This window comes from Eubalaena glacialis, chromosome 3, assembly GCF_028564815.1.
Source record: "Eubalaena glacialis isolate mEubGla1 chromosome 3, mEubGla1.1.hap2.+ XY, whole genome shotgun sequence".
Classification (NCBI taxonomy): Eukaryota; Metazoa; Chordata; class Mammalia; order Artiodactyla; family Balaenidae; genus Eubalaena; species Eubalaena glacialis.
Window position 1 is genome coordinate 98,623,898 of NC_083718.1, and position 12,701 is coordinate 98,636,598.

The window sequence follows — 12,701 nt, forward strand, 5'->3', positions numbered from 1 at the left end:
GGAAGGCCTGGACAGACTTTGAAAAGGATCTTGAATGCCTCAGACCCAAGAGGCTGGGGAAGGGAGAGGGACAGAGAGGTGGGAGGCGGGGAGGGCTGAAATGGAGATGCTCCTAGACCCCTCATCTTGTGTCCCAAGTGTGAGACCAAGCCCAAGAAGGAGGACAGGGAGGAAGGTAAGGAGTTTCTAGGGCAAGTATGAGTTTAGAGTGTTGGTGGAAGTGCCCCAGCCTGGAGGGGTGGGAGGACTAAGGGAATAAAAAAAAACTGATTCCCCAGCAAGTTTCCTGGCTTCTGTTTCTTGAAGTTGCAACTCAGTTGCAATTTATCTGCTCCTCACCAAGTCTCAGCCTACTTGGGACCCTCTGAAAGGCTGTTTTCTAGGCTAGTCAGCCTCCTGGGTTCCCACATGATGGGCTCTGTGGGCAAACAGAGGCCAGAGGAGAGGGTGGGGAGCATACTGAGCTCAGGCTGATTGGAGGTCAGCGCAGACACGGGGCCTTGATGACAGCCATTGAAGAGGGGTCACTAAACCACTGGTGGGCCCTCCATGCAAGCGGGCAGGGAGAAGGCTGCCAGCCAATTTCCCCTCCCCCCACTTTTATTGAAGCTGGACAGACTGATAGAAGTGGCAGCTAGGAACCAGTCTCAGGTCTCCTGACCCCAACCTTTGCCTGTAGCAGAGGCTGGTTCTCAAAGGCTGTGAGGGTACATGTAAGACCCCAAGTAAGATGCCTGGGTCCAGGCAGTAGATAAGAAGCACTGAGCTCCTGCCATCCGGGGCTCCAGCAACAGGAGGGATAGGAAGCCACTGGGAGGGCTGCCCAGGTTTCCGACAGCTGATGCCTGCCCATCCAGTGAAGACGTCTCAAAGCTCAGAGCCCAGAATAATGGGGGAGGGGAGTTGGGGGAGGAAGAAGAGGGAGGTCCTGGAAGCCAGAGGCGGTTGAAGAGGCGCTGTCCTGTTCGGGAGTAGCCGGGTGGGGGCCGCTTACTGCTTCTCCACCGCTCCCTGCTCAGCTGCGCTCTCCTGGCCGGCGCCCTGGCCCTGGTCCTGGCCCTGCCCATGCCACGGGGTCTCCTTGAACACAAACCAACAGTTCCCGGCCCACAGGAAGAAGTTGATAAAGCCAAAGAGCTGCAAAGACATCAGGGGGAGGGCGGCTTATGAGAATAGAAGGAGGGCATCCTGGGAACAGGGAGGGGGAGTACCTGTGTGTTGGGGGGAGGGGGAGGTGCAGAGGGCTAGAAAGACTAAAAGAGAACTGGATGTAGAGTCAGGGTTTAAGGCCATCACCCACTAAGGGATTCTCTGGTGAAAGTGTCTAACTCTGTCCACAGCATGCACCCGAGCTGTGGCTTGGTCGCTAGGAGAACCTGGCTCCTGGAGTGGAGCACCGTGCAAAGCACAGCAAGGAGCAAGGGCTCTAGTGGCGCTTCCCACAGCGTCCGCAGGCCGTTTTCCGTAGGCCTTGTCGGGGTGGGTGGGGCCAGAGCTGTCCAAGGTGCTCCTTCCCTAGGGCAGCGACCCAGCCAGCTCTATCCAAATATTTATTCAAAATATTTAAAAACCTATCAGCAGGGAGTATTTAGGGGGAAGTGTACTGATGTCTGCAATCAACTCTGAAATGCATTAAAAATAAGATGGATTGATAGATGAAGAGAGGCAGATAGATACGGGACAGAGCAAGTCTAGTAAAATGTTAATGGTACAGTCTAGCTGATGAGTGCGTGGCTGTTCACCGTAAGTCTTTCAACTTCGCCGAATGTGTGAACATTTTTACAGTAAAAGGCTGTGGGGCTAACACCTATCAGCAGGGTTCCAGCAAGGTCTAGAAGGCTCCCTGGTGTGCCAGCCATTAAACCTTTCAGTTGCTGGGCCCGGGGAAGGTTCAGGCCATTTTCAGGGCAGGGCTGAGGTGGCTGGGCTGACAGGAGGGCATTTGCAAAGCTCAGCTACTTACCAACTGATATGGAGATGTTTCAATGTTCTAACAGCTGGGGTGGCCAAATACATGCATACCAGCTAGACCCACCACTGCCCAAAGACCTTTTCCAGCCTGGAGGCCTGAGTGACAATAAGCCCCTTCTCACCCACTCTGGGTCTGCTCCCCACTTTGAGCCCAGTCACAGCCCTGGGCTCCCCCTCCACCTGCTCATGAGTGTACATACACACAGACTGTAAAGAGGCAGGAGGAGGGAGAGGCAGTCACAAAGAGCACGCCTGGAGGTTGGGAGAAGAGAGGGAAATGGGAGGCAGAGGGCAGAAGGAGGAAGGCACAGGAGGCTGAGTGGCTCTTGGGTTCCCCCTGCCCAAATGTCCCTCAGGGTCAGCCAGGGGTCAGCAGCCAGCATTAGGTGCAGGGGAAGCACTGGCTGCCAGGGCCGGGGAGGGCAGCTGTGGAGACACCCTCTCTGTTCCTCTCAGACCCTGCTGTGGACAGGCCTGGGCAGCTGGGAGTGTGCTGCCTTCCCCAGACCCCTTCAGTGGCCACAGGTCTCACCACGGAGATGTTGGCCAGTCCCATGGAGGGCGTGGCCCCGGCACTGCACACCGCCTCCTCTCCGTGGCACACAGACATGGCTGCTGTCAGGCTGGATGGTCGTGTGGCCCCCTTGATGTCAGTCAGGCCCTTGCCCCAGGCAGCTGCAGCTACCAGCCAGAAAAAGGTGAAGGAGACAGTCACACAGAAGTCCTGGGAGGAGCAGAGGGACAGGAAATACAATCAGAAAGGCCTCCATGATTCTGTACTTCTTCTCCTCTCGCCATAAGGCACTGGAATCCTGGGGTCCCAGGACAGCTGCCTCTTCCCATCCTACCCAACACCTAGAGCTTCAGGGAACTCAGATCATCCTAGGGAATCTGCCACCGAGAGAATCCTGCCAGCCAGGGCTACCCTTGCCCATGCCCTCAGAACTGAGGTCAGGTAACAATGTGCCCAGGCATCTGTTGGTCAGTGTCATCCCCAAACCCACGTGGCCTAAACTTGACACTCTCCCCACGCCCAGCCTTTCCTTTGATCACCACTGCTCAGTTACAACTGGTGGCAGAGTTAGGGCAGACTGCAGGAGATAAATGGGGTCCCCTAAGGCACCCTTTCCACCTTGCATGCCTGGGATAAGGAGAAAGTAAAGGGGAAATAACATTAATAATAGCTAGCACTTATGGAGGCTAACTATACACCAGCTATTTTACATGCATGTTCACTTTATCCTTCCAAAACACTATTAGATAGTTATTATTTTACTCCCATTTTATAGTTGAGGAAACTGAGAGTTAGAGAAGTTAAGGAAATTGTCAAGAGCACACAGCTAGTAAGGGACAGTGCTGGGATTTGAACCCAAGCAATCAGACTTTAGCGCCTGCTTCTTGAAGCTATTGTGCCTACTTTGAGTAGAGCAAGCGATGGGAGGTTGGTAGACGCAGAGTCCTGGGACATGGGCCTTCCACTGGCCTGAGGACCTGTGGCAGCCCCAGCACCCGAAGGGACCAACAGCAAAGAGCTGGCAGGGAGATTGAGGAGGTTCACATCCGAGTGTCAGGGACCCAGGAAAGCCACCATGTTTGTCCTCAGCCGGGGAACGTATGTCTCCTCAGTGTCTCCACCCCATCCTTCCTGGCTGTGCCCACTCACCACCAGGGGGAAGCGCCTGTTCTCCGTGTAGATGTTGTGGAAACGCAGGTAGAGGACGAGTGCAGCTATGGTGTAGAAGAAGGAAAAGATGCCCAGGGTCACGAAGAACTCGGCGGGGGCAGAGAAGTCCCCCATGAGATGCATGGTCGTGGAGGTGGATTCATCGTCGCAGAGGGGCATCTCATACTGGACCCGGTTCAACCTGCAGGTGGCACGGAGCCCACCCTGAGCTCAGGGCGATCCTCTCCCTGTGGAGGCAGTGGGCTTCCCCTGCCCCAGGAGCAGTCCTGCACTAGTTCTCACCCAAGGACTCTTACAGAACCAAGAAAGGGGCAGGTGGGGAGGAAAGTTTCTGGAGGGAACCTTGCAGTCAGGACAGGAATTTCCCTGGAATTCTGGTCAAACTCTACCTCCCTCTCAGCCACCACCCCACACTCATCCATCCTGCCCAGATACGGTGACCCTGTATTTCCAAGTATCTCCACGACCGTTTAGATCGTAACCACAGTATATATAGTTCATCTATTTCTGGTAGCCAAACCACCAGGAAAATCAGCTTCATTCTGTCCCTGGGAAAGCACAGGTCCACAGTGGCCAAGTTAAGATTGGAATCACCCATTCTCAGGCTTTATTTAGCTCCCTCAATGAGACTACACTGGACAAGCTCGAGAGAGAAAAACAAATACCCTATTATGAACAAGAGACAGCTAATCTAACTTGGCTGCTGCTACTAGAAATTTCTGAAAAGCTGAGCCCTGTCCCCATTCCCCTCTGAACACTTGGGCTCTCCCTTCTCTAAGCTCCCAAACACTCAGGAAAGAGTATTGTCTTCTACCTCCTGGTCAAGGTATACCTCCTTGTATTCTGGTGGTACAGGTGAGCATCCCCCATCAGCTCTTTAGGATCTGAGTACTGACAAGCTTCCTTACCTTCAAGGCAGGGAGGAGGCTGCTGAGGGTCGAGGAGCCTCCACCCCACACTGCATGGGTTCTTTCTGTAGGAGCTGTTGTTACCTGCTATTGGTTATCCATGGACTGCAACATTATTATAACAAGGATCTATTTGAGTTTCCCTTATATTTTTCTCTGGCCAGTGTGTCTGAAATTCCTAAAGGGCAGGAAGGACCTGAGCCTTGTAATTCTATCTGAAACTGGAGTGGCACACAACAAAAGGTCTTTAGGTTTCTGGAGGAGAAAGAGACCAAGCAGGTCCTGCCAATCTAGTGAGAGAGGCTATGCGGGGTCAGAATCAACTCCTGCTCACCTGAAGGGATAGCCGAACGAAACAATGATGGCGCTCATGTCCTTGGCTTCGTTGTTGCAGCGAACCGTTGCTCCTGTTTCCCCACTGTAGGAGCCGCAGGACCCGAAGGCGAAAATAGCAAAGAGCTGAGGGAGAGTGAAGCCCCTCTGAGAGTCAGAAGGTCTCAGCTGGCCAAGATCTATCCCTTCAGAACCACCCTCTGACTCTCAGCCGGTGCAGATATGGCAGGGGGAGGGGCCAGGAGTCCCTTTAATCAAGTCCCTCCTGGCCAGGGACCCATGGCTTCCTTTGGTCTCCCAGCCTCAGGGTGCTGTGTTCACTGCACAGCGTGCTGGACCAAATAGCCAAATGAATAAGGTTGACTTTGACTGGTACCTGAGAGGGAGATGAAGAGGGAGAAATGGGCAGTTTCCAGGTCTCCCCATTGGATGTGACACTGGAGACCACAGGTAGCCTCCTTAAGATGATGACTAACACAAAGCAATTTAGGCTTTGGAAACTTCTATCTCAAAGTTGGACTTGAATTTCCTCCCCAAGGGAGAGGCACCCTAGAAATAGATTTCCCTGCACCAATCTAGATCAGGAGTGCATGGAACTCTTTCCATTTCTCCTTTGAAGCCGTCACTGAATCTTGCCATTACCTTCTTGCTAACTTCCAATGGCTTCCTGCCTCAGTGGAGGTATAGCTGGAGGGGACAACCTCTGCCAAGCCTTCCGAGGGGCCTAGGGGGCAGGGGCCCAGCTGCTGTCCCATGGTACTGCCAGCTAACTCCTCTCCCCCAAAGGCACCTTTCCTTTGGCAACTGTGCTGGCTGGGTTGATGCTGGAAGTCCTGGCTCAAGCCCAGAGAAAAGTATCCTCAACTTGCCTTATCAGCCTCTGCTTTTTCCCCAGTGGTGTTTCCCTTTATAATCCGTTGCTGCTGCCATTTTTCAGTGTTAAGAACCAGAGGCGTTTCAGATCACTTGAATTGTTTTCCTCTTCACCTTTCATCACATTTTACTAAACCTCCTGCCTTGAGTGACATGAAATTCCCTCATCCTATGATTTTCTAATGTCTTTCTGAGGATACACACTTTGGTTAGAAGGAGGTGAGAAATTGGAGTCTCTGATCCTCCCACATCATCTGTTCAGGCCTCGTTTCCTGTGCACTTACCATTGGCTTGTGCACGATATAATCATTTGTATTAAGCAGTGAGCTTATTCTGTTAATTGTTCACTTTTTGTATGTTTCTTTGCGATTTGGTATCTTGGATATTAAGCACCTAGAAGACAGCTAATTCACATCCCAGTCCTGCATCCAGTGTTTATAGAATAGAGTTGTGTTCACATTATTTTGCTAATGCTTGATAGTATTGTGGAGTGAATAGACCTGGATCAGGAGTCTGGAAATCCAGGTCCTAGTCCTGGCCCTGTCACTAACTGGCAGGGTGACCTCTAATAAGTCATTCTGCTCTCTGAGTCTCAGTTTCCTCCTCTGTAAAATGAGGGGTTTGGAGCAGGAATCCAAAGGCCTTTTCCAACTCTATGATTCTCTCACTCTCCGAGGGTAACGCTATCAGTGTGCTCTTGGCTGGGCTTGCCAGCAGCTGTGCTCTGTCCCTGGGTGGTGTCCGGTGCCACTGCCCCACCTTGCATCGCCTGGCCTGGCAGATCTTCTTTATGCTGGAGCCACTGACCCCTCTCTAAAGGTCATAATGGGTACCTCTCTGTTTCTAGGAGGTTTAGTTCAAACAAATGACAATTGTCTCCATCTTAAAAATCATCCAGGAAAGGAGACAGTATAACCTCTCTCCAATGCCTGATTAACCTCCTGATCTGACTTAAATTACAGAGGCTGCAGTAGAGCCCTGTTTGCTCATCTTCTTGACAGGCCTGGAGAGAAGTTACTCAAAGCCTCTGCACCATTATCCTTTACATACTCCAAGTTGCCTCCCTGGCATAACAGTGGAACTTCTCTAGCTCGTCCTCGTAAGAATTCTCCAATCTTGTCAGCTGTTTCTTGTCAGTTCTCTGATTCCTCTTGGAAGTTTCTTTGTTCCTGTTAACTTCTGGTGTCCAGAACTGGACACAATTAAGGCATTACATTCTGGGAAGGGCAGACAGTTGGATATCTTTTTACTGTTGGCAGTTAGCCAGTGAGTGGCTCTGTAATAGGTTCCCCCCAAAAGTAGGTACTCCTAACTTGGGGCAATGAACAGTTAGTTATGGAGCCTGCTTTTTACCAGCACTCTCTTGACTGGCACTCCTGACCATCTACAGAAAGATGTCATTTACTGAGCATCTACTACGTACCAGGCATTGTTCTAGGCGATATGATTTATTAGTGAACAAAAGAGAAAAAAAACCTCTGTCTTCATGGAGCTCCTACTCTAGAGCTCACTGTCTACAATGGTAGCCACTAGCCAAGTGTGGCTATTTACATTTAAATTAATTAAAATTAAATAACATTTAAAATTCAGTTGCTCAGCCACACTGGCCACATTTCAAGTGCTCCCTAGGCACATGTGACTAGCAGCTTCCATACTGGACAACACAGATTATAGAGCTTTTCCATCATTGCGGAAAGTTCTGCTATGTCCAGATGACAACCTTGAGGTTCTGAAAATCCTGAACCCTGCTTTACGATTCCTCTCTGGGCAAAATATACCCATAGTAACTTTAGTATTAACTGTATTCTCTTCTATTCTGATTCTTTGAAAGTCAGGAGCCTCTAAACACCTTATATAACTTTATTAACCAGAATATATGATTAAATCTGAACATTACACAGTCAGATGGTGTCAGATAACAGATGACAGTTGGCTATGCAAGTGAATGGATGGAGGAATCTCAGGAAAATCTCACAGGTTCACAGAGCAGCAGAGCAAAAAGGATCTCAGAGATTATCAAGCACAATAGTCTCATTTCATAGAGGTGGAAACTGAAGTCCCAAAAGATTAAGTGACTTTCCCAAGGTCACATTTAGCCAATGTGAGAGCCAGGCTTAGAATTCACAACTCCTGATTCCCGGTTCAGTGCTCTTTCTACGTCACCCATTCATTAATCAACAAAGAGTTATCGAGCATCTACTTTGTGCCAGGTGCTGCAGAATCTAAGTTGAATAAGACCTGCAGCCTGCTCTCAAGAGTTTGCATCCAGAAAGGAGAGAGTCATGCTCAAATAAAAACCAAAACAAAACCCTGCATCACAGAGTTATAAAGGCTGAAAAAGACCTCTACTGTGTGCAGGGAGGATTGCAAAGAGAGAGGAAGTAGCTCTGCACCTGGGATGCAGGAGCAGAGAAAGACACGCTTTCCCAGCCCCCTCTACCTTTCTGTATCAGATATGCTTTCTTCCTTAACTGTGCCAGGTGACTGAGCCATAGGGAAGAGTGGGGAAGAACAGAAACCACCCCTGTCACCAAGCACAAGGCTCTGAGCCAAACAAGCTGGTCATGAAGAACAGGAGCCAAGAAGACATGGAGACCCTAAGACAAGGGGCAACTCCAGAGCTCTGGTACCAACCAGCCTTCCTCCTCATGGACCTGCATTGTAGGGAACAGCAGTGGTCATACACTGCCACCCTCCTCCTCCTCTTCCTCCTCCTCCTCCTCCTCCTCCCTCTGCATCTCTTTTGGAAAGATGTCAGAATAACCTTGCTACTTTAAGGATGAGGCTCCATTTTGGTGCTGACTTGCTTTTTGGTGATAATCCTTTGTCAGTCCTGAGAACACTAACATTTCCACTTAGTGCAGGGCACAAGGAAGACAAGTTCTCCCCCAAATCCTATTCCCACAATCATCTCACTGGTTTTTATGGACTCTGATGGTGTACTTTCGAATTCCCCACATTTATGGAAATACCTTATTTTCATTACAGAGACCCCAGGGCCAAATAAGTGACTTTGGCACCTCAAAGGTGAATTACTGATCAAGGGCACACCAAGTTAAAGGTAACGTGACATGATCGATACAGTAACTGAGTAATCCAGGAGATTCGTACCTTACCCTCAAAGTGAGGATTTGGCAGTGACATCTGAATAATCTCACCAAAGGACAAGTCCAGCTGACAGTCTGCATAAGGGGGAAAGTTTGGGAGAAGGAGAGGTTTGGGAACCAACACTTGCTGAATACCTCCTGGACTGCCAGGCTCACCATGGTCTTCCTGAATGCTCTAATGCTTTACAGATATTAGCTCCTGTAATCCTCCCAGTGAGCTCATGAGATAGATCTTACCCTCATCTACAGATAAGAAACTGAGACCCATGAAGATTTCATCACTTACCCTAGGTTCCATAGCTAAAAAGCAGAGAAAAACTAGTTCTCCAATAATTGGTATATGCCCATGTTATTTTCCTAGCTTAGTGTAGACTTAGTGAGACCCCAGAACTGCAATTGAGGTGAGATTAGTTAATCTTTAAATTTTAAAGAGATACCCTAAGCTAAGCTCCTCACTAATAAAAGAATAACATTACTTTTATCTCACCAGGATTCCAGTAAAACCTTTGCTTTTTGTAATAGTGACAACAAAGTTTTCAATTATCATTACAATAACTGCAGGTTTGTGTGTGGTTTTTTCCCCCTTTTCCAGACCGGAGTATTTGATCCCTCCAAGCAGGAAATATGCAAAAAGTCCCAAACGACATTTTCACTGTCATTTTGGTGCTGGTTCCTGTGTTCACCTGCTGAGACTCAGGGCAAGTGAAACTCACTCTGAATTCAGGCTACCAGGATGGCAGTAAAAGCAAATCATGTCTCTTTATGATGCTACCCTTCGAATGAAGGCTGAGTGCAGAGCCTAGCCCTGGACTCTTGGATTGAGTATTATGAGAGAAAGGCATAACTCCCTCTCTAAGAAGTTGAGGATCTTAAAAGTCAAACAGGTCTTAATTCTTAGGGAGCAGCACTGACTGTGGGAGGAGACTAGGCATTGCTTTGTGCAGCCTTATAGAAATGTTGTGGGTATTGGTTGGGGGAGGGTTGGGAAAAGGATAGAAAGGTTGAAGAAGGAAGCTTTTCAGAATCCCTCCTATGGAGGATGATTCCATGGTCTAATAACCTCATTGTTTCCCTCATCCCTTGACACCCTTTCTCAAATTTCCCTTAGATCCATTTGTCTAGTTTAATGATAAAATTGTACCCTTACATTTCTGGTTCTGCTCCTCTGGACCACTCATAATGGATCCCTAGTTCTGGATGGTAGACACACGGAGCCTTAATATCATTTGTCTACGGCCCCCTCAAGTACTCAAGTGGTGGGTCATGGCAGGGAAGTGGGGGGAGGTGAAAGAGCTCAGTCAGCAGTCGTTCCAACCGCTCTTGAGGCAGTAGAGAGAGTGGAAAGTCCCCAACAGGTCCCAGAGTTTGCACGTGGGAGCTCCGCATGCTGGCCTGTAGCCCCAGTCAGGGTCTCAGATATCCAGAGGTAACCCCAAATGCACTATTGCCCCCGAATTCCAGATCTGATGATTCTCATCCAAAGGATGATTTAAGAATAAGCGACACAGTGCTAACTCCTGTCTCCAGTGAGTTAAAAGCCCTTTAGAACTCAGTCCTCCTTAGTATTAATGGTAACTTATTCCCTAGCTGAATTCTGTGCTGAAAGCATATTAATTAAGTTATTCACACACCATTTGGTGTGTGGATTGTCTAACTTAAATCTCTTCTGTGATAGTGTAATAACTGCTCCCGAAAAGTCTTTATGATTTGAAAGAGTGACTGCACCTGTCCACATTCCTAATTTATACCCAGGAGGCCTTGGGCACCGCGAAGGACAGAGAACATGCTAATGTCTCAAAGTACCAGTGAGGCAGGAGAAGATGGTATTTCCCCTATACCACTACAGGGGAAACTGAGGCTCTGGGCAAATGATTTCTTCAAGGTCACAGGATAAGTCTAACCAAGGGCAATGTTCTAGCATGCCAACCCATTTAGAGCAGAAAGGGACCCTAGGGATGGTCTGAACATTTGATTAATATGGAAACTGAAGTCCAAAGAAGAGACTTGTCCAAGGTCAAGTAGGTAGAAAAGGCAGGTCCAGGTCTAGAACCCAGGGCCCCAGCTTTCCAGCTCAATATTCTATCTTATTCTACAAGCCACATTTTGGCTGATTTTTATTGTCTTACTATTTCTTCTTTTATGTAATCCTAGAGCCATGAACTCCATTCATTCATTCATCCACTCCCTCACGCAGTTACAGGAACGCAGATTACTCTAGTGACCTCAACAGGACAGCCGCCAGCCAGGACCCTGTCCCATGAGTCCACCTCCAGGATCAGTCAGGTCCTGGTGGGTTTGGGGACAGGACGGTTTCCATCGCCTGCCTCCTTCCGTCCTCTGCCCTCTGCAGCTTTCCTCATTCCCACTTGTCCTCTTCGCCCCTCCCGCCACCGAGGAGTGGTATGTGCAGGATCAGAGTTCTGGAAAGGTTACACCCGGGTCCTCTCGCCCGGGTGAAATGTGAGCGCCCTGGGCAAAGACTCCTTGCACATAGAAGGACCGAATCCGGGGCTCCGCATGCTTCGTTCCTCACCCTCCTGCCACCAAGTGCTGGAGAAGCAGCCCCAGCCCGCCCCTCCCCCGCCCACCTGTCGCCGCCCCCCACCCTTCCTCCGGGGCCGGCCGCAGCACCTCCCCGCCCCCCACTTCGGCCACATTGCTCGGGTCAGCGTCACAGCCCAGGCTCCCGAAATAGCCCTCGTCTGGGGCAGCGACTCACCCACTGGAGAACTTTGATGAAGCCCAGCGGCTCCTCCAGCCGCCTCCAGCGCAGCCTCACGAGCAGGCGGTCCACCTGCGGAGACAGGGCCCGGGGTCAGGGCGGTGGGGGATCCAGGAAAGCGCTGGCCCTCTTCCAGCCATTCACACCCGGGAGAGAGGGCAGAATAAGGGTCGGCCCGACACCGAGGTGGCGAAGGGGCGGCGAGAGAGCCCCAGGGCGTGCAGGGAGTACCTGCTGGCGCGGCGACTTGTCCGCCGTGCGACTGGAGCTCTCCGTCGAGGACATGCTGGCGCGGCGGGGCCGGGGCGCGGCGCGCGGTCCGCGGGGACCGCGGTGGGGCTCGGGGCTGGTGACCCGCGGCGGGGGAAGCGAGCTGTACCAAAGCGCGAGCGGCCGTCCGCGGCCCGGGATCCAGGCTGCCTGGGTGGGTCGCGGGGGCGCTGCTGCTCGCGCTCGCCGAGGCCTCGGCCGCCGCTCTGCCCCGCCGGCTGCAGAAAACCCCCGAGTCCAATTCAAACTTCTGTCAAACTCGCGAACGAACTTGGCAATAGAGTCACGTGGCGTGCGCTTGAGAACCCTCCTCCCGCCCCCTTAGCTCCCGGGTCCTGGCCACAGGGCGCCTTAAAGGGACCTGTGGCCTCTGCGGGCAGTTCGGCCGCGAGGGGGCTCAGGTTCCTTGCCAGGAGCCTCCAGGGCCAGTCCCAAGCGAGACATCACAGCCGCCCCGACCCATAGCCAAAGTCGGGAACCAGCCTGGCGCGCTGGCAATCATCGGCTCCTAGTTTATCTTTACCAATTTTCCTGGATTTGGAGCTGCTCTGTGCCGTTTTTTCTTCTTTCACACCATAATACTCAGAACCTAAAGGATTCTCATAAAGGCATTATCAGGGCTGAAATAAAGTTCTAAAACTTACGGTTAACAAACTGCTTGCTTCCAAAATCTTCAAGAGCCAGTACACACGAAAAGGGCTATAGAATGTAACTTACTTATTGTTCTGTCTAGTTAGGCGTTGCTTTAATTTGTTAACACCAAAAGCATTCTTACGTTAGTGATTTAAAAGTTATGGATCATTTAAAAGTATAAACTCAATCTCCTTTAAAAT

The 12,701-nt window shown here is 50.6% G+C and overlaps 1 protein-coding gene across 1 annotated transcript; it reads right to left on the bottom strand.

Moving 5' to 3' along the window:
- Window positions 1–898: 898 nt before the first annotated feature.
- Window positions 899–11,883, bottom strand: SYPL2 (synaptophysin like 2). The gene is made up of 6 exons (XM_061183878.1): window positions 11,830–11,883; window positions 11,596–11,670; window positions 4,898–5,022; window positions 3,635–3,836; window positions 2,504–2,695; window positions 899–1,137 (listed from the first exon to the last, which is right to left on the bottom strand). The coding sequence occupies exons 1-6, from the start codon at window positions 11,881–11,883 to the stop codon at window positions 991–993; spliced, it is 795 nt and encodes a 264-aa protein (XP_061039861.1). The 3' UTR covers window positions 899–990.
- Between the last annotated feature and the right edge of the window lie 818 nt (window positions 11,884–12,701).